At 35.4% G+C, this 20,687-nt stretch overlaps 2 protein-coding genes across 3 annotated transcripts in view; one reads left to right on the plus strand and one right to left on the minus strand.

The window, feature by feature from the left end:
- The window catches only part of LOC109174372 (oligopeptide transporter 5-like), a 30,832-nt gene extending 13,640 nt beyond the window's left edge, over positions 1-17,192 (plus strand). Inside the window, exons 2-6 of one of the 2 annotated variants that reach the window (XM_019323610.1) lie at positions 11,906-11,991; positions 14,290-14,729; positions 15,091-15,761; positions 15,879-16,137; positions 16,324-17,192. In XM_019323610.1, coding sequence (XP_019179155.1) covers positions 11,952-11,991; positions 14,290-14,729; positions 15,091-15,761; positions 15,879-16,137; positions 16,324-17,127 — 2,214 coding nt within the window. In that variant the 5' untranslated portion in view covers positions 11,906-11,951 and the 3' untranslated portion in view covers positions 17,128-17,192. Of the gene's footprint in view, positions 1-11,850; positions 11,992-14,289; positions 14,730-15,090; positions 15,762-15,878; positions 16,138-16,323 lie in introns of those variants that run through there. The other variant, XM_019323609.1, reaches the window with a different exon arrangement.
- On the minus strand, positions 3,396-7,326 carry LOC109174494. The gene is made up of 8 exons (XM_019323728.1): positions 6,794-7,326; positions 6,044-6,662; positions 5,640-5,936; positions 5,062-5,337; positions 4,660-4,962; positions 4,419-4,576; positions 4,263-4,297; positions 3,396-4,114 (listed from the first exon to the last, which is right to left on the minus strand). The coding sequence occupies exons 1-8, from the start codon at positions 7,324-7,326 to the stop codon at positions 3,396-3,398; spliced, it is 2,940 nt and encodes a 979-aa protein (XP_019179273.1).
- Positions 17,193-20,687: the final 3,495 nt, after the last annotated feature.

The following is a 20,687-nucleotide window of genomic DNA, read 5'->3' on the forward strand; positions in this document are numbered from 1 at the left end:
AATTCTGAGAATTTTCGCGCGTTTTGGTAAGTGGGGGTGTTATGGTAATTACAGTTGCCATTTATAACGGCCGGGTTCCATAATACACCAACAGTGTTGACAACATGCACCAATAGTGTAATAAAATACACCACAATGAAACACACCAATAGTATATTTCCGAACACTGTATGGTGTATTTTTTCATATCTAATGGCGCGTTTTTTGTGATGCGTACCTAATTTGTGTATGTTTTTTTTTTGCTGTAAATGCATTTCATAACATGGATGGTGTTTATTTGTATAACAATTGGTGCGGCCGCACTAACCACACGGGAAGGCGTTGCCGCACCTGAACTTGGCACCAATGGGAATCTACAAATACACCAGAGTAAGACTAATAATGCACCAATTACATAAATAAAATACACAACAATGTGATTTGCCTTATTCCGGTGCCCTATGACGAGTTTACCCTTGCAGTTCGCGGGGTAGGAGAATGTGCGCGAAAATATTGGAAGAATCTTGATTAATGTGATTCATTGGATCTATCTAATCTAATGGTGTGTAATTGACCATATGACCACACCTAACAACATGGCTACACTTGATCGCCCATATATATATATATATATATATATATATATATATATATATATATATATATATATATATATATATATATATATATATATATATATATATATATATACTAGTATGATACCCGTGCGATGCACGGGATGAATATTGTTCATCTTATTGTGTAATTGTGTGAAAAACTTAAGAGATGATGTACTATATAAAAAGTTGGAACAGAAATATAAAATGGAAAATAGAAACAATAAAGGAATTACTTTAACATACAATATAGAAAAATAAGAGTGACAAAATTATAAATTATTGAAAACTTCGTGGTACACCACGTTGGTTGTTGATGTAATAGAGGAACATGAGTTCTTGGCAATCAATATTTTAAGACCATCTTGGTTGTTAACTCGAGAAGCAGCCACATACAACTGATCATGCACAAAAATTGGTTTTTTAAGTAACAATCCTACATGTGACAATGTTTGACCTTGACTTTTGTTAATAATCATTGCATATGATAACATCAATGGGAATTGTCTTCGTTGAAACTTGAATGGCAACCTGGTATCAGATGGTGACATTGACATTCTGAGGATCAACACTTTTGTTCCTTTGTTAGCACCATCCATTAACTCAGTTTCAATTACACGGGCTGCTAACTTGGTGATTACCAACCACGTACTATTACACAATCCAATTGAATGATCAACATTTCTTAACAACATGACTGTTGAGCCAATTTTTAAAGTTAATGAATGGTTTGGTACACCTGAAGCTCTAATGCCATTCAAAAATTTCGGTGTGTGTACATCACCAGTATTCCAACGTCTGCATCGGCTTTGCACAATGTGTCACAACTAAAATATGTTCTACTTTAAGCCATATGCAACTCACTCATATGTTGTACATTTTTGCATGACAAAACTGAATGAGTCAAACAACTGGATTAGGGTTGTCATAGTTGACATGCTGTAATAGTTGATCAACATATTGCTCACAGAATGTGCAAGGTAAACGTCTCTCTCTGAAAAGAGAAAAAAAAAAGATTGTTATAAGGCGTACACACATTAGGAAACACATATAATCCATGATTAAGTGTAAAGTTGATTAATATAACATGATTTACTCATGATCCTAAAGAACAAAGTGGATGAACTTGGTCCCCCATCCATTAATTATGGTTATACGTGGAGATTCAATCGAGACAACAGAACCAATCAAATCTATAGAGATTTATCATCATAACAATAACTAATATATATATATATATATATATATATATATATATATATATATATATATATATATATATATATATGTATATATGTATATATATATTATACTTGAAATGATAAACGAAATGAGAACCCCGTAAATAAGTATTACCAAATAGTTCGAAAGTATTAATTTGGGTAGGACCTGATCGAAAGCTTTCAACATGTTTGTCATGTTTGGAAAGTCGTTGTTGTTATACTGAAAGACTTTTGTAGAATGCATGAACATGATCTTGTATTTGTGGCGCGTAGTTTTGAATCTCATGTCATTTGTTGAAATGATAAAGTTTTTAATGGAGTACAAATGACCCTCGAAAAAGATTTTTTTTAAATTCATCAACTTAAGCCTTTTTTTTTTTTTTTGGTTGCATGTATACGCGTACCCTAAATTAGCAAAAAACTAAAAATTTAATGGAGATCTATATTATAATAGAATATGAAATTCATGAATATGTGTTATATAACAAACATATTAGCATGTGAACTAAAATTAAGAAAAATATATATTGGTATTGAATATATTATGAAATAATCTATCTATATATATATATATATATATATATATATATATATATATATATATATATATATATATATATATATATATATATATACACACACACTAAAAGATAATCTATATATATATCTATACTAAAAGTGACGAATATACCTCTGAATCATGAAACACATACTCCAAAGTATGAGAATTGTAGGTGTTATTGTTGAATGTTGGCTCGTACATTCGGATTAGACGAACTTGTAGCGCCCAATTCGTGGAGTTAGCAGTGATTTGGTTAAGTAGATTAAAGGTGGGAGTCATATTGAAAAGTTGAAAAGTTTAGCGTATGAAAAGTACCGGAAGAGGATTGAAAATGAATGAGAAGCAAGACCAATGAGGTATTTATAACTATGAATTTGTGCAAGTGAATTACAAATGAATAATTTAATTTAATTATTTAATTATGAAATACTAAATACTAATACTAATACCAGGACTATGTGGTCTAATGGTACCCGGGTTTGACTTCCATTTGGAAGATTACGAGTTCAAGCCTCAGTGGAGGCGTTATTGGTTCTTTGTGTTTCAATAGGTTGAGAAAGTATATGAACAGATACTACAATGTAATAGAGCCAGTAACTTTCAAAAAAAAAATACTAATACTAATAGTTATTGCATGATTCCAAATACCATGAATTACACATGCATAGTAATTATAGTAATAATAATTCGTTAAGGCTAATAGAATGCATGATTCCGGGTTTTTGTATGTGAATAATTCCTTTTGTAAGGCTAATTCGTTATTATAGTATTATTATAGTATAGAATTATTATTATTATTATTATTATTATTATTTATTATTATTATTATTATTATTATTATTATTATTATTATTATTATTATTATTATTATTATTATTAATAGTAATAGCAATTATAGTAATAATAATTGGCTAATAGGATGATTCTGTGTTTCTGTGTTGTTATTAAGCTGATTTTACGCTTTGTATTAAGGATTGATTTTCTTTTTTTGAAAGCCAACAATAATTGATTGTATTAATGAAGCAAAGCTGCAATAGAGTCATGAGGGATTGAATCCCATAACATGAACTGGTCCTGAGAAAAAGCTAAAGAAGCTAAAACATGTGCAGATGAATTAACCTGTCTAGAAACATAACTTAACGAGCAATAAGTAAACGAAGCCACCATCGACCTACATTGGTCCACTGTGACGCCAGCATAAGACATTATAATCGTTGATTCCTGGCGCATGGCATTCCGGAGTTGCAAGCAATCGGTGAGTAGATCCACGTCCATTATATTCCATTCGAGCAACCAGGATAGAGCCTCCTTACAAGCTAAGGTTTCCGCCATAAATGGTGAGAAGCAAGTTGGCAGCCTTCCATTTTGCACTGCCATAAACGTTCCATCCGACAAGAGTAGCACCGCACCGAAGGTGGCCTCCCCCGTTGCGTGCCGGTAGCCTGCATCTACATAACACCTTGGCCTGACGTGGACGCCTATATCTGGTTCGTGCGGAGCAGAGAGCGGAGGCCGGTGATTGGCTTGACGGTACGAGTTCATGGCCGCGGATGCCCTCCTCCATAGACCGGCGGGGTGAGGGAGTGTTTTTTCCCACATGGCTGAGTTGCGACTCTGCCATAAATGATATAAAACCGCCACCAAAACACCACTCTGTTCCTTTGTCAAAATTGCAAGTGCAGCTGTTAGCCAGGCAGGGAAAGAATCTGTAATAATATTTGTGACAGGTAAGCCTGTAATATTCCAAACAAGTTTAGAATAATCATAAGCAACTAGTGCATGCATAACATTCTCATGCATTAAACCACACATCTGGCATGTAGGATCAACATCCACTCTTTTCATAATTAAATTAGCAGTGGTAGGTAGGATATCACAAACTGCTCTCCACAGAAAAGTCTTCCATTTTGGGGCACCTTCATTTTCCACATATTAGTCCATCTATCAAACTCTCCTGGCGTATGCTCATAATTACCCATAATACTTCTGTATGCATTCTTTACTGTATAAATTCCATTAGGGTCCCCAGGTCAATACCATGACTCATCATAACCAGGGCTTACAGGGATCCCGAGTATACGATTGACATCCTCAGTAATAAATAAATCTAACAAGATATGGGGATCCCACATATTAGTCTGGTCATCAATTAAACCTGCAACTTTAGCATGTCTTAGTTCCTCAGGCATATCAGTCTGAACGAGGGGACTAGGATCATCTGGTAACCATGGATATCCCCAGATTAATGTTGTTTTACCATCCCAATCCGTCTACGTACCCCTGCAACAACCATATCATGTGCCGCCATAATACTCCTCCAGGCATAACTTGGGCAACTGCCCACCTTGGCATCAATAAAAGATGTAGCGGGAAAATATCGTGCCTTATAAACCTTTGCAACCAGGGAGCTGGGGTTTGTGAGAAAACGACATGCTTGTTTTCCCAGCATAGCCAAATTAAAGCTTTTGAGATCCTTAAATCCCAAACCACCAAACTTCATAGGGACACATAGTTTATCCCAGGCTTTCCAGTGAATCCCCCTTTCTCCACCACTTCCCCACCAATACCTGTTCATAGTCCTCTGAATTGACATGCAAACTGTGTTAGGCAATAAGAAAACACTCATTGAAAAGGTTGGCATTGATTGCGCCACACTTTTCAATAAGACTTCCTTACCTACTTGTGAAAGCAATTTCTTGTTCCACGATCCAATCCTTTGTTTAACTTTATCCTCAATATAGGAGAACACCACTCTCTTATTCCTTCCAATAAAAGAGGGTAGCCCCAGGTACTTCCCAAAATTGGGCGCCTGATCCACCTGCAAACATTCTGCAACCATCTCCCTGTCCTCTTCCCTGGTGTTTTTACTGAAACGTATATTGGATTTATGATAATTTACCTTCTGCCCAGACAACTCCTCATAACGTTTCAGACACTCCTTTAACACACATGCCTCCTGAGTATTTGCTTTAAAGAACAACATGTTATCATCTGCAAAAAAAAAAATAGATGTGATACCGGGGGGCCCCCGCGTCACTCTACACCCATGTATAGAGCCAGCCATCTGAGCCCTCTGTAATAACATAGACAACCCTTCTGCACAAATAATGAATAAATATGGGAAAAGCGGATCTCCCTGTCTGAGACCCCGGGTCGGTATTAACCTGCCACTATTAACACCATTCACCAGAATATTATACTGAACTGTAGTAACACAATGCATGATTAGATTAATCCAGCGTTCACAAAACCCCATACCTCCAACATTCTTCGCATGAATTGCCATTCCATTCGATCACAGGCCTTAGCCATATCTAACTTTAAGGCCCCCCAACCTATTATACCACACTGTTTCCTATTCAAATAATGTCCCACCTCCGCAGCTATAAGAATATTATCAGTAATTAGCCTTCTAGGGATAAAAGCACTTCGCGATTCCGAGATTATGTCACCCATAAGCGATTTCATCCTGTTAGCTATTACCTTTGCCATAATTCTATACAACACATTACTTAGAGCAATTGGCCTCATATCAGCTACAGTTTCAGGCATATTCTTTTTTGGGATTAAAATCACATTAGTATCGTTCAAACCCTCAGGGAAGGTGGCAGAATTCAAGCAATCTATGATAAAAGCAGACACCCCCCCCCCCCCCCCCAAACTATATCCCAAAACTGCTGATAGAAGTCCGAGTTCATACCATCAGGCCCTAGTGCCTTATCAGGAAACATCGCAAATAAAGTACTCCCAACCTCATCAGATTCATAGGGACGTAACAAAGCAATATTTTGCTCATGAGTCACACGGGGAGAAAAATCATCAAACATGGGATCCTCACACACAGATTCAGAAGAGGCAAAAATAGCTGCATAGTAATCCAAAATAACCCTCTTCATATTATCCCCCTCTACCCAATCACCAACATCATTCTTTAATCTAGAAATATAATTCTTACGTTTATGAGCAGAGGCATACTTGTGATAAAATTTTGTGTTGGCGTCAGCACCACGGAGCCAGTGCTGCTTAGCCCTCTGCCTCCAAAACACATCTTCCTGAACTTCCACCTGACCCAGCATGACTTCGATCCGCCGAAACTCAACCAAAGCAGTTGAATCCCTCCGGTGTCGTAGTGCATCTTGTTCATTTCTCAACTGCTTTATATGATCACCAAATTTATTCCAGTGATCCCCACCCCACTGCATAAGCCTACCACCACAATATTGCTGACAATTCAGCAAACCCCTATCCCTTCCATCCTGCCAGGCAGTCTCTACCACCTCCCTGCAACCATCATCATGAACTCAGGCCATCTCGAAACGAAAACCCCTCGGTCCTCCTTGTTCGCGCACTGTTATATTAGTGTTTAGAAAGAGCGGTGAGTGATCTGAGTTGCGAGTTTGGATATTGTCAACCCAGGCCCCCCATGTATATCAGTCCATGGTGCCGTTACGAGTACCTTATCCAATCTCTCTTCTATCCATCCATCCGTACCTTCACCCTTCTCCCATGTAAACTGATGTGTTCTCATCGGTAATTGGATTAGGCCACAGTTATCCAATGTTTCCCCAAAGCCTCGCAAAAGGTCATCCGGATGTGGATTTCCCCCTCTTTTCTCCTGTTGATATAGGAGATCATTGAAATTTCCCAGTACTACCCATGGCAGCGTAGACCTACCCTTCAAACCACTCAACAATTGCCAGGCCTCCCTCCGCCTATTCCGCTGTGGAAACCCATAAAAACATGTCATACGCCATACCTCATCCCTTATAGCTACCTCAATATCCACATGGTTCTTCGAGAAACTCAATAGCCTAGCAGTGTTATTCTTCCTCCATAATAATGCCAAGTTACCCCCCACACCTACACTGTCCACATAGAATAAGCCTTCAAAACCAATCTTTATACGTAACCTTTCAGCATGAATTCGTCCTACCTTTATTTCCATTAAGTAGACGAACTCGGGCTTCTTTCAGGACACAAGGTCCACTATTTCTCGAACTGTCCGTGGATTGCCCAAACCACGGCAGTTCCAGCTTATCATACTCATGATGAAGGGCGGGCCTGAACCACAGGACCCGCCGCAAACCCATTTTTTGGCACCTCTGTCATTATCACATCACCATCAGCCTCCCTCCTCCTCTTTGAAACCGCCACCACCCCCAACCCCTCACCTTCCCGCACTCCTTCCGGCTGCACCGCCCCCTCCACCTGTACCTGCCACCACCACCTTCCCATCCACACCCCCTACATCCCTCCCCTTCCCATCCAACGGAACAAGCCACGGCTCGGCAACCTGTCGCGGACCACGGCTCCCCCCCCCCTCCCGAGCCTTCAACTCAGCCGTGTATGGGTATTGATCCGGGGTCAACCCCGACCTTCTTGCCAGCTTACAAAACTTATACGAATGCCCCAACATACCATAATAGAAGTAGAAGGTATGCAGGCACTTGTATCGAAATTCACCTAGTAGCTTGTCTTGTCCCTTTTGATTAGTTTCATCCTTGTTTTTAGGGGCTTGTCAACCGGGATCGAAACACGGACCCGGTGAAATGTTTTCCATGATGCCCCGGCAAAACGATCATCCACCTTAACAAATGTACCAATAAAATTGACCCATGTCTGCTCAAGAACCACATCTGATATATAGCCCACCGGAAGATCATACATTTGTATCCACATGTCCACGGAGATAAGCTCAACATCCCCTGGCCAAATCCCCGCCTTAATCTGCCGGCAAACCAGAGTATTATTATCAAACGACCATGGCCCTTCATCGAGTACCCTCTGCATATCAGTTTCATCGAAGAAGATAAACATGAACACGCCTGGCCGAATCTCCGTAGCTTGCATCCCCCAAACCGGCCGTCATATCGAAGCCATCACTTGCCGCATGTACTCAAGTTTGATTACCTTGGATGTCAAGAAACGCCTCACGCATACCTACGGCTTCTCATCCTCCTCTGCCACCACTCCGACATCATCTCCCACCGGCTCGAAACCAGCCACCTCCTCCTTCTCCTCGAGCACCAGGTCCGCCCACCTCTGCGTAAGGCGCGACACTGCCTCGTCCACCTTCTCATGCAGCGCTGCCTCGTCGTGCTCTCCAGTATGCATCGACGGCATTGGTTGGCCGATGATGGAGCACACAACGTCGCTGACGAACAGAAATCGTTAATGGAACACCGGAAAGCAACTGGAATCTCCAGTATTATTTTTACTTTTTTGCTAATTTAAGGATTGATTAAATTAAGGTTGATTTAATTTAAATAATTTAATTAAGGATGATTAAATTTAATTAAGGATAATTTAATTTAATTAAGAATGATTATTTGTAATACTAAATATATAGGCTGATTTAATTTAAATGATTTAATCAAGGATGATCTAATTTAATTAAGAATGATTATTTGTAATACTAAATATATAGGCTGATTTAATTTAAATAATTTAATTAAGGATGATTTAATTTAATTAAGGATGATCATTTGTAATAGTAAATATATATAAGGTGATTTAATTTAATTAAAATACTATACTATAATAACGAATTATAATTATAATAATAATAATAATAATAATAATAATAATAATAATAACAACTAATATTATATTCTTCTTTTACTCAACATCTTAAATTACATGAATTTATTTATAAATTGGCAAATTCGTTATTATAGTATAATATATTATTATCATTATCATTATTATTATTATTATTATTATTATTATTATTATTATTATTATTATTATTATTATTATAGTAAATAGTAATTATAGTAATAATTTGGGATGATTTAATTTAATTAAAGATAATTATTTGTAATACTAAATATATAGGCTGATTTAATTAAGGATGATTTAATTTAATTAAGGATGATCATTTGTAATACTAAACATATATATATATATATATATATATATATATATATATATATATAAAGAGAGAGAGAGAGAGAGGGAGAGAGAGAGAGATTTAATTTAAATAATTTAATTTAATTAAAATCTCAAAGCATAATAAGCCTCAATTAAGGTTATATCCTTGATTTATGTCCCTCTTTTTGTATGCAAATAAATGTGTACATTTTACTTTAAATGTTGTACATTCTCTTGTTATTAGACAAAACTATCCTTACACCGTTATAACACCATTGGTCTTTAATTTTAACATTGATAACACATCATTATTACCATACACCTATATCTATCATATCTTTTTCCTATTTTTTAATTATGATTTTATTAAAATTATTATATATTAATTTAATACTTAATTATGTTTTAATTAAATTTCGATGAATGATAAATTATATATGTGTGTGTAAAATATGAATTTCAAATTATAATCCTCTTTTTATATTGAAACTCGTTGTGCAACAGTCATTATATTCTTTTCTTCTTATACCTACAATTGAAGGTCTTTTTCTTCCCCAAGCTCTGAAATCTCCCACTTCCGTTAGATATAAGAAGAAAATAATGACGGTTATGCAATGAGTTTCAACATAAGAAGGGGATTATAATTTGAAATTCTTATTTTAACCCTCTATTATTAAATTGTTTTTAAATTTTCCGTTAGCTGCAGACAGAATATCAACGCTAGGGACCAAACTCGCCACTTTGCTCATAACTAAGGGACTAAATTCGGATACTGCCATAACATAGGGACTGAGTCGGAACTTGGTTATAACTCAGGGACTAAAGATACAATTTTCCCTAAATTTTATGAATCTAAAATATAGATCTACAGTATAGAAATTATGAATATATAGTATGAAAATTATGGATATTAAACCGTGCCCACCTTGCAAGGTGGGCACGTGCTCACGACATAATTTGCCATATATATATATAGAGCCCTGCTCAAGTGTGGCCCATCTCCGCCATGCGGCCATGCGGCTAACTACAGCCCATTAGATTAGATAGATCCAATGAATCACATTGATCAAGATTCTTCCAATATTTTCGCGCACGTTCTCCTACAAAGCGAACTGCAAGGATAAACTTGTCATAGGGCACCAGGATAGGAAAGATCACATTGTTGCGTGTTATATTTGTGTAATTGGTGCATTATTAGCCTTACTCTGGTGTATTTGTAGATTTCCCTTGGTGCCAAGTTCAGGTGCAGCAGCGCCTTCCTGTGCGGCCGCACCAATAGTTATACAAATAGACACCATCCATGTTATGAAATCCACAGCAAAAAGCATGCTCAAATTAGGTACGCATCACCAAAAATGCACCTTTACATATGAATAAAAGCACCACACAGTGTTTGAAAATACACCATTAGGGGTGGATAGTTATATGGTGTATTTTTTGAGTGTGTTGTGTATTTTTTTGGTGTATTTGTACATTTCATTGTTGTGCTTTTTCCTAACACTATGTATTTTGTCAAGTGGCCACTATAATTACCATAACACCCCCCACTTAATAAACGCGAATTGGACTTTCCAAAATCCAGAAGTTACTACCACCGTTAGATTAAGCTAATTGGACGACAAGGATAAGGCCGCACCTAACAACATGACCGCATATGAGCATTAATATATATATATATATATATATATATATATAGAGAGAGAGAGAGAGAGAGAGGAACGTATATATAGTTGTGTAAATAATACAAATTTAGTTTGTTAATTGAATTGTCATTTTCTTTTCAATGTTAGCTATGTTCAAATTCCAGTTACTTGTTAATTGTACTCATTTCTCTTCCTGAAACTATAACTAACATTACAAATTTCATCTTTTGTATAATTTCGAGACAAGAAATGAACACTACCTGTTAGAAAAAAAAAAAAAAAACGTAATTTGAAGTGAGCACGATCATTAAATAAGAATAAATCTTACAATTATCTTATAACTTAAGGATTAAAAGTGCAATTTTTTCAAAATTTAAGGGCATTACATAAAACATACAATAATAGTATAATATATTGGAACGTATATATAGTTGTGTAAATAATACAAATTCAGTTTGTTAATTGAATTGTCTTTTTCTTCTTTAATGTTAGCTATGTCCAAACTCTAGCTACTTATGTGCTCATTTCTCATCCCGAATCTATAACTCACGTTACAAATTTTGTCCTTGGTCTTATAGTTTGCGGACAAGAAGTAAGCATGGCTTGTTAGCTTAGGAAAAAAAAAAAAAGACGAAATTTGAAGTGAGCACAATCAACAAGGATGAATCTTACAATTATTTTATAACTTAGGAACTAAATTTGTAATTTTTCCAAAATTTAACAAAGAAATATATTTGGCTTTACTACATAAAGATACAATAATAGTCAATATATTGGAACGTATATATATATAGTTACGTTGTGTAAATAATACAAATTCAGTTTAATTGAATTGTCTTTTTCTGTTTAATTTTAGCTGTCAGGCAAGACCTCCTTGTCAACGTTGTAACTTTTTCTTCACCAACTTTATATATACTCTCTCTTTCGTTCCAAGAATTGGCTGGTCTGATCTGCATTCAAAACAAGAGAAAGAGTGCGTAATTGGAATCTCAGGGATACAAGAGAAAGAGTGTCCTCTTTCAAGAACTCTAGCTTGTCAAGGTTGTTACATTAAATGGAGAATACTGGGATTTCTGCCGTTGAATCCTCTGCTGGTAAACCTCCATTTCTCCCTTTCCTGCATGCTTTTTTTTTTTTTTTTTTTTTTGGTGATGAAGGGAAACCCACAGACACAACACGAGGGTGTGTAATGGGTAAATCTTGCCTAGTGACCTTAGCTGGCAAAAGACCACCTGGAAGTAAATCGGCCTAGTCCAAGAAGGCTAATAGGCTGAGTCCATCTTGTAACATTGGGGAAGTTTGGTAAATAGTTGTAAGTTGATTGAGTTGGTGGGTTTGATTAGTTGATAGCATTAGGTGTTTGGTAAATTAGTTGTTAGCTGATAGCTTATTATATGCAAAATGACTTTCTTAACAAGTTTATCGAAAATGCTGCTATTTTCCCGCTCAAACTCATTGTATTGATCAAATTATTTAATTATGATAGACTATGAAAAAAATCTTGGAGTAATTAATCACGGAATATTTTGAACCAATTTAAAATGGTAATATTACAGTAATATTACACTCACCAATTTAAGATGGTAAAAACAAATCAATATTTACGATTACATATTTACTCCGAAATTCTGAAAATTAAATAAGTTAGAAATCTAATTTTAAGTATGTAGTTTCGGATAATTTTAAATGAGTAAATTGAATAAAAAATATTTAGACTATAGAATAAATAATTATGATAATTGAAATTATATTATAGAAGAATATGGCAGAATATAAACTAATTAATTATGAAAATATTATTATACTAATATTACATGGAATTCTGTGAACCATTTCATAAATTAGTCAATTGAATAAAAAAAATATTTTAAATGTGACAGATTATAGACTAATTAATTATGAAAATATTATTATGGTAATATTACACAGAATTGGTTGAACCAAATTATAAATGAGTCAATTGAATAAAAAAAAAATTTAAATATGCCAAAATATAGACTAATTAGTTATGGCAAAATATAGACTAATTAATTATAAAAATATTATTATGATAATATTACACAGAATTGGTTGAACCAAATCATAAATGAGTCAATTGAATAATTTTTTTTTTTAAATATGACAGAATATAGACTAATTAATTATCGAAATATTATTACGGTAATATTACACGGAATTGAATTAAATAAAAAATGGAACAAAATTTAAAATGAAAAAAAAAAGATTTCAATAATAATATTATACATCATCAAATAAAAATGGAACAAAAATATTTCAATAATAGTATCTGCAATCTACATCATCAATAGTAGCATAGTAAATGCATATTTTAAAAAAATAGTAAAGTAATTTAAAAATTAAACGGAAAAATTTAATAATAATATCAACATCATCAATTAAAAATAGAACAAAAATTAGAAAAAATACCACTGCATTTGATATTCTAATTGACTAATTGACTGAAAATAAAAAGAATAATTGGCTGAAAATAATCTGATATTACTAATTGACTGAAAATATAAAAGGATCACTAATTGAGTGATATTCTACCATTATATATTTTCACCCGAGTCACCCGTCCTGATGGAAAAGATTGTGTTGCCACTACCAATATCGTCTACAAAGAGGTTTCAATAATGTGTAAATATAATCGGTGATATTATATTTTTTTTAAATGAAAAAATTGCTATATATCTAGACAAAAAATATATCTCAATACAAATGAATTAGGATAACAATTCATTCTTATAATTAACTGAGTTGTTAGAGAACGAGCACATTTGCCTAATTTATAAAAATACTAAACAATGATAAATAAAATTTTCAAAATTATAGCACCCCATGCATACATCTAGACATTAGCTATTAATTTGAGCAATTATTTGTATAAAATCAAGAAATGATAACATCAAAATACATAAACGATCTAAACCATATCTTTAATTGCACTCTATAATATTTGATGTTCTAATTTAAATAATTATATATCGATTCAAATATTCTTAATATATTACAACAAATGCATCTCATGGGTGAAAATACTAGTTGCAATTAATAAGTCAATAGGCTTATTAACTTGGTTGGGGTTGCGAATGACCTTGTGGTCTAGTGACATGAAATTACTCTTTCAAATGAAAGGTCTTGAGTTTTAGCCTTGACTACTTCGTTGCTATGAACAATGAACAGATACTACAAACTTAGTAGGGATTGCCGTGTGGCATGCAATGCATGCATTTTTGTTCTTATATTAGCCGCTTCGTTGCTATGAACAATGAACAGATACTACAAACTTAGTTGGGAATGCCGTGTGGCATGCATGCATTTCTGTTCTTATATTATCTAATTTCTTGTTGCCAATGGCACCAAAAATTATAATAAATGATTATGTGCAGATGAAATAAATGATTCCCCAGTCGAGGAAGTGCGGCTCACAGTGCCAATCACGGACGACCCAACTATGCCTTGTGTGACATTTCGGACATGGGTTTTGGGTGTGACATCTTGTGTCATTTTGGCATTCCTCAATCAATTCTTTGGTTATCGCCAAAATGCGATCTCTGTATCGTCTGTCACTGCTCAGATTGTTGCTCTGCCCGTGGGGAAGCTCATGGCAGCATATCTGCCTACAAAAGTGGTCCAAATTCCAGGCACAAAATGGTCGTTTTCTTTGAATCCAGGGCCGTTTAACATTAAAGAACACGTACTGATCACCATATTTGCCAGTTCGGGTTCCGATTTTTCTTATGCAGTGAGTATCATCACCATGATGAAAGCGTTTTACTACCGCGATATTCACCCCCTTGCAGCAGTGTTGTTGACATTCAGCACTCAGGTATCTATGATATATAGACTATGTTCTCTACTCTCTAGCATTACCCATTATAATAATATGTGGCTTATACTACATCAGTTTAGACATCAAACAAAAATTGTCTGATCTCTTTCTGGTCCCTTTATTAGTCGAGTACAGTATAAGTTTCAATCCCCGCTCGGGGTGCACAGAGACAGGGATTGTTATGAGCCTGCACTGATAGTGGCAAATTCACTACTATGCCATTGGTTATACGATGCACAACATCCTTTATTTTCACATCATTAGCCTAATTTCCCCCTAAATAGATTTTTAATGTTTTCTTTAATTTAATTTGTCAAACTAACGCTTATGCTGAAGTAGTACGTTGTGGATTTGTTAGATGCTTGGATATGGGTTGGCTGGTATCTTCAAAAAATTTCTCATTGATTCGCCTTACATGTGGTGGCCTTCAAATCTTGTCCAAGTATCCCTCTTTAGAGCGTTACATGACGTTGAGACCAGGCCAAAAGGAGGCCTAACTAGGTTGCAATTCTTCATCATAGTTCTTGTCTGCAGTTTCGCCTACTATGTTGTTCCCAACTACCTTTTCCCATCTTTAACTGCCCTATCACTCCTCTGTTGGATATGGAAGAACTCTGTAACTGCACAACAACTAGGCTCGGGCTTAAAAGGCCTCGGCATTGGCTCGTTTGCTCTCGATTGGGCCACCGTGGCTGCCTTCCAAGGCAGTCCACTCGTCACCCCGGACTTCGCTATCATCAACATGCTGATTGGTTACGTATTGGTTGCTTACATAGCCATACCGGTTTGGTATTGGACTAACTTGTTTGATGCTAAGAAGTTCCCTCTCTTCTCGTCTAATGTTTTTGATTCCAATGGACAAGTGTACAACATTTCCAGAGTGTTGAATAAGAAAACCTTTGGATTTGATCAGCCAGGGTATGATAGTTACAGCAACATTTATTTGAGCACAGCTTTTGTGTATACTTATGGTCTCAGCTTTGCAACCTTGGCTGCAACTGTCTCCCACGTTGCACTCTTCCATGGCAGGTAGGTTGTTTAATCCTCCATTTCTTTTATTGGTCCGGGAACATTATCCAGAACAAATGTGTTAGGATCAAACGTTATCAATATGCCAGAAACTATATATATATAATGGATTTGCAGAACAATCTGGGAGCAAACAAAGGAATCCGTGCAGGACAAGTTTAGCGACATCCATACAAGGTTGATGAGGAAAAACTATGAACCTGTGCCTCAATGGTGGTTCTACTTGCTCTTAGTAATCATTGTTGGAGTGGCACTGGTAGCCTGCCAAAGGTTCGGGGGACAACTGCAGCTTCCTGTCTGGGGTGTACTGTTAGCAGTGTTATTGTCTTTAATCTTCACTCTTCCTGTCGGAGTGATAACAGCAACCACGAATCAGGTAACACTACGCTATCTGTTGAGCATATAACATATAAACATAAATGTATAATCACATGCTTCAGTTTGGTATCTGTGTTGAGCATTTAATATATAAACATAAATGTGCAAGTGTGCAACCCATCTATCAACTCTGGAATTATTAGCATTGTTCAATAAACTTGGTGAAAAATCTTTGATTGTGCAGCAAACAGGGCTGAATGTAATTGCAGAGCTGATCATTGGATACATGTATCCTGGGAGGCCATTAGCTAGTGTGACTTTCAAGATGTACGGTTTGAGTAGCCTCTCACAATCTCTTATGTTCTTATCAGATTTCAAGCTAGGCCACTACATGAAAATCCCTCCCAAATCTATGTTCATGGTCCAGCTAGTGGGAACACTAATATCGTGTTGTGTGCATTTCGGCACCGGTTGGTGGCTCTTGACAACGGTGGAAAACATCTGCAACCCATCAAAGCTACCCGAGGGAAGCCAATGGACGTGCCCGGGGGATGATGTTTTCTACAACGCATCGATCATATGGGGAGTGGTGAGCCCAAGGCGGATGTTTGGTAACCTCGGGATATACCAGGCCACCAACTACTTCTTCCTCGTTGGGTTCCTCGCGCCCATACCGGTCTGGTATCTGGGGCGAAAGTACCCGGAGAAGAGATGGGTCAGTTTGATCAACATGCCGATTTTGATATCTGGTGCAGAGGGGATACCTATTGTGAAATCCGTGAACTATGTGTGTTGGTTTGCAGTGGGGCTATATTTCAATTTGTATGTGTACAGGAAACACAAGGGGTGGTGGGCTAGGCACAACTACATATTATCGGCTGGGTTGGATGCAGGGGTGGCATTCATGGCAATTCTTTGCTATTTTACTTTGCAGAGTGGGGGTATCATTGGACCAAAGTGGTGGGGTTTGGAGTTGGATGACCATTGCCCTTTGGCTAGCTGCCCTACTGCCTCTGGCATTGTAGTTCAAGGTTGTCCTGTATTTTAATAAGGAAAATGCTATGTGCATTTTTATTCTCTATTTTGAATTTTTACTAATACACAAAATATTGATATAGACCCTTATAATAAAGTCCGCATGAAAAAATATATATATATATATATATATTTAAATGCCTATTACATCTAGAGTATATCAGTGTCTGTCATAACAAGAAGTGAAATTGAGAAGGTAAGAATCCATAGTTTACATAATAGAACTCTTTCCGTAATAGTACACTACTATTTCATTTTTAACTTTCATTAGATATGAAGTGGGACTAGGACTGGAATGGATGAATTGTTTTCAAGGCCAAGTTCCAAATGCATAGATGACAATACGACACATTCTGTTAAAGATATAATAGTAAATTTCTTTACTTTATTCTTTTGTATATATAGTATACGACTATCTATTAATTTGTGTATGTGTCAAAAATTTTTTTGGACACATCTAAAATGTTAATTGACAAAAATTTCTGTGAATCCATCTCATCGTGTGATGGATCAAGTAAAGATGAAAATGTAATATCTATACGTACAAATATAATTCTAATTATGAACAAAATGTTTATTACTTATATGTGATAATGTAATAATTTTAATGGCCGAAAATATAATCCTTTTACATTTTGATTTAAAAGTATTAAATTTTTTCTTAAAAGTATTATATTTTTCTTTATAAGTAACAAACACTTGTCAACATTACTTATTAGGGAAATGTAATACTTTTAATGGAAAATATAATACTTTTACATCAAAACGTAAAAGTATTACATTTTTCTTCAAATGTATTACATTTTCATTTATAAGTTATTAACATTTAATTTTATTCGTAATTAGTATTATATTTGAGCATATAGGTATGACATTTGCATATTGATCCAACACAACTCGACCCGTCTCACGAATATGGATTTGTGAGACGGTCTCACACAAGTGTGACCCATATTAAAATGATAAAAAAAAAAAAAATTGACCACATTAATTTAGAATTGTGAAATACACTTAAAAATGACAAAAATGTCAATTTCGCCCTTAGTTTATTCCAATTATACCAATTTTGCCTTTTAAAAAAAAAAAGAAAAAAGAAAAAAAGATCATGTACACCCCCTAAACATTATACGTGATTTGAGCCAAATTGTAATTGTTTTTAGTGTTGGTTTGAATATAATTGTTGGAATTAAGTTCATGAATTTGTCACATTAATTGCATTTTCCCTTGTTTTATCATTTAGATATGATTTACATTTGTTTTGAATGTTTTACGGTATTTGTTAGTGTTTTGGAACTATTGTAGGTCAAGTGCAAAAGCAAGGGACTTCTAGGACAAGTTTGGAGCAAAAATGGAGTGAGGGTGCTGCTACAGGGGATTGGACGCGTCGAGTTCGAACTCGACGCGTCCAAAAATTACAGAATGGCTAGGCTCGTGCATTAGCGGACTCGACGCGTCGAGTCGTTCCAGTAAGCATCGGCCGAGAAGTCACGCCAAGCTCGACGCGTCGAGTCGGCCTGGTGCTGATTTTTGGCACCTTCCAAATTTTGCGTGGAAAATTTCTAAATCGCCCCAGTTTGACTCCCGCTATAAAAGGACGCCTTCCTCAACCATAGATAAGACTTTTGCTCAGTTTTGGAGACAAGAAAGAAGAGAATTGAGAGCCAAAAATTGTCTTGGGAAGTAAGGATCAAGCTAAGGAGATTTGGGATAATCGCTTGGTTTAATCCTTGTACTCTTTTAGATTATTTGTATACTCTTAATTATTGTTATGTATTGCATCTTAGCCATGTGTGGCTAAGTTTTCTTAGAGATTCTTAGGTGAAAAGTATTTATGAACCTTTGTGCCTAGTTCTTTAATGCTTTAATATATTATTATTTGGGTTTTAACTTGTGTTGTAATTGTGTTTCATATTGTTGTTGCTAGTAGTTTAGAGTCCAAATTATTTGCTTCATAGCTTTGTTTGTGTGACAACGGGAGTTGAGCATAATTTAGGGCACACACAATTGCACTTAACTGTTGTACCTTGGGAGATGACAAATTTGTTATGGAGTTCAATTCTTAATTGTTGCACATCGGGATATGGTAGTAATTAGGGATTTAATACGAATGCTTGTTCTTTCATTGCTGGGTGTTTATATCACGGGAGTGAATAGTCACTAGGGTTAGAGACTATAGAAGTAACTCTATACCACATTTGCATTCTCACACTTGTTAAACCCAAATTTTAATATTGTTCTTAGGATTGGCACTAGGTGATTAAATACTTAATTCTCAGGAATCTCATTCTTTCTAAATTATTTCCACAAACTTGCATACTTGTTCTTTTATTTGGTTTTTGTCATTGCTAAATCATGTCATTCGTTAGGATTAGCTTCTCGTGAATAAATTAGTAACTAGTGCTTATAATCCACTTCCCTATGGATCGAGAACCCGATACTCCGGGTATTATTTGTTTGACAAATATACTGCAATCAATACGAAAAGTCAATAAGACCCCCAGACTTTAAAAGTTTCATTTAAGCATATCAACATGTCATTTTAGTGCATCGAAGCCAAAAATCAATTAGTGACCAGCAATAGCATGCCATTAGGGTTCAAGGAATGTTTCAGCTAATTTTGGGTAAAAAAAAAATTGGTGACGGGTCACCTTCTTTGTAAAGGAGGCAACCATTCAATAGTCACCAATTTTTTGTCCGTAGTTAGCTGGAACATTGTTGAACCCTAACGATTTGCTATTACAAGTCACTTATTGATTTTTGAGTTTTGATGCATTAAAATGACATGTTGATATGCTTAATTGCAACTTAATTTTAATCATACAAGAACATGAGAACATCAATAAACAAGAGATCCCCTTGAGCTACTTTCTCTTGTCTACTCTATTGTACATACATTTTATAAAAACTCTCGATACATATATACGATATACACTACGCATACATCGGATAATTAACCGTGTATATATATATATATATATATATATATATATATATATATATATATATATATATTTTAGATCTGGTGAGGTTACCTTTGTCAGGCAAGGTGGTGAGGCTTGATCTGGTACGTCTATTTGTTTTTTTGGATGGATGAGATTAGGCTGAATAAGGTGCCACGTGCGTGTGTTTAGTGTGCATGTGGGGGTGTTGATGTCTTTTTGGTGGTGTCTTTATTAGGTTGTAATAATTGATTAGCATATAATATGGGCTTGTACACTACTAATTATGGTATTTATGGGATGATTAAATATTTCAACTGCGCCATTTCCTTATCAAAACTAATGTTCCATTACCTTTATTATATGAATTCAAATAGTTTCTTCGTTACATGTTTTATATTGCATTTTTAGTCCTTGTTGCACGAGCCATCTAAATGCACATGGTAACTCAAACTCATGCACATACTACTTTCAAAATAAATCAAGCATTGTTAGATCTGCACGCGAAATGCACACACACGCCGCACGGAAAAAACCCAGCATGCATGTTGTTGCTTTAATTTTATCAACTTTAGATTGCATAAATAATCTGTACCAATTATTTAGTCAGTCGGTACTAAATACTTAGACGTCA

This window comes from Ipomoea nil, unplaced genomic scaffold, assembly GCF_001879475.1.
Source record: "Ipomoea nil cultivar Tokyo-kokei standard unplaced genomic scaffold, Asagao_1.1 scaffold0642, whole genome shotgun sequence".
In the NCBI taxonomy this organism is placed as follows: domain Eukaryota; kingdom Viridiplantae; phylum Streptophyta; class Magnoliopsida; order Solanales; family Convolvulaceae; genus Ipomoea; species Ipomoea nil.

Bases quoted from the DNA above. Each gene is read 5' to 3' on its own strand.
- LOC109174494 (XM_019323728.1), bottom strand. From the start codon at position 7,326: ATGGAAATAAAGGTAGGACGAATTCATGCTGAAAGGTTACGTATAAAG. The intron at 4,963-5,061 runs GTAGGTAAGGAA...ATGTCAATTCAG, and splicing joins ACAAGAAATTGCTTTCACAA to AGGACTATGAACAGGTATTG. The intron at 4,298-4,418 runs GTATTGACCTGG...TGGAAAATGAAG, and splicing joins CCTGGTTATGATGAGTCATG to GTGCCCCAAAATGGAAGACT.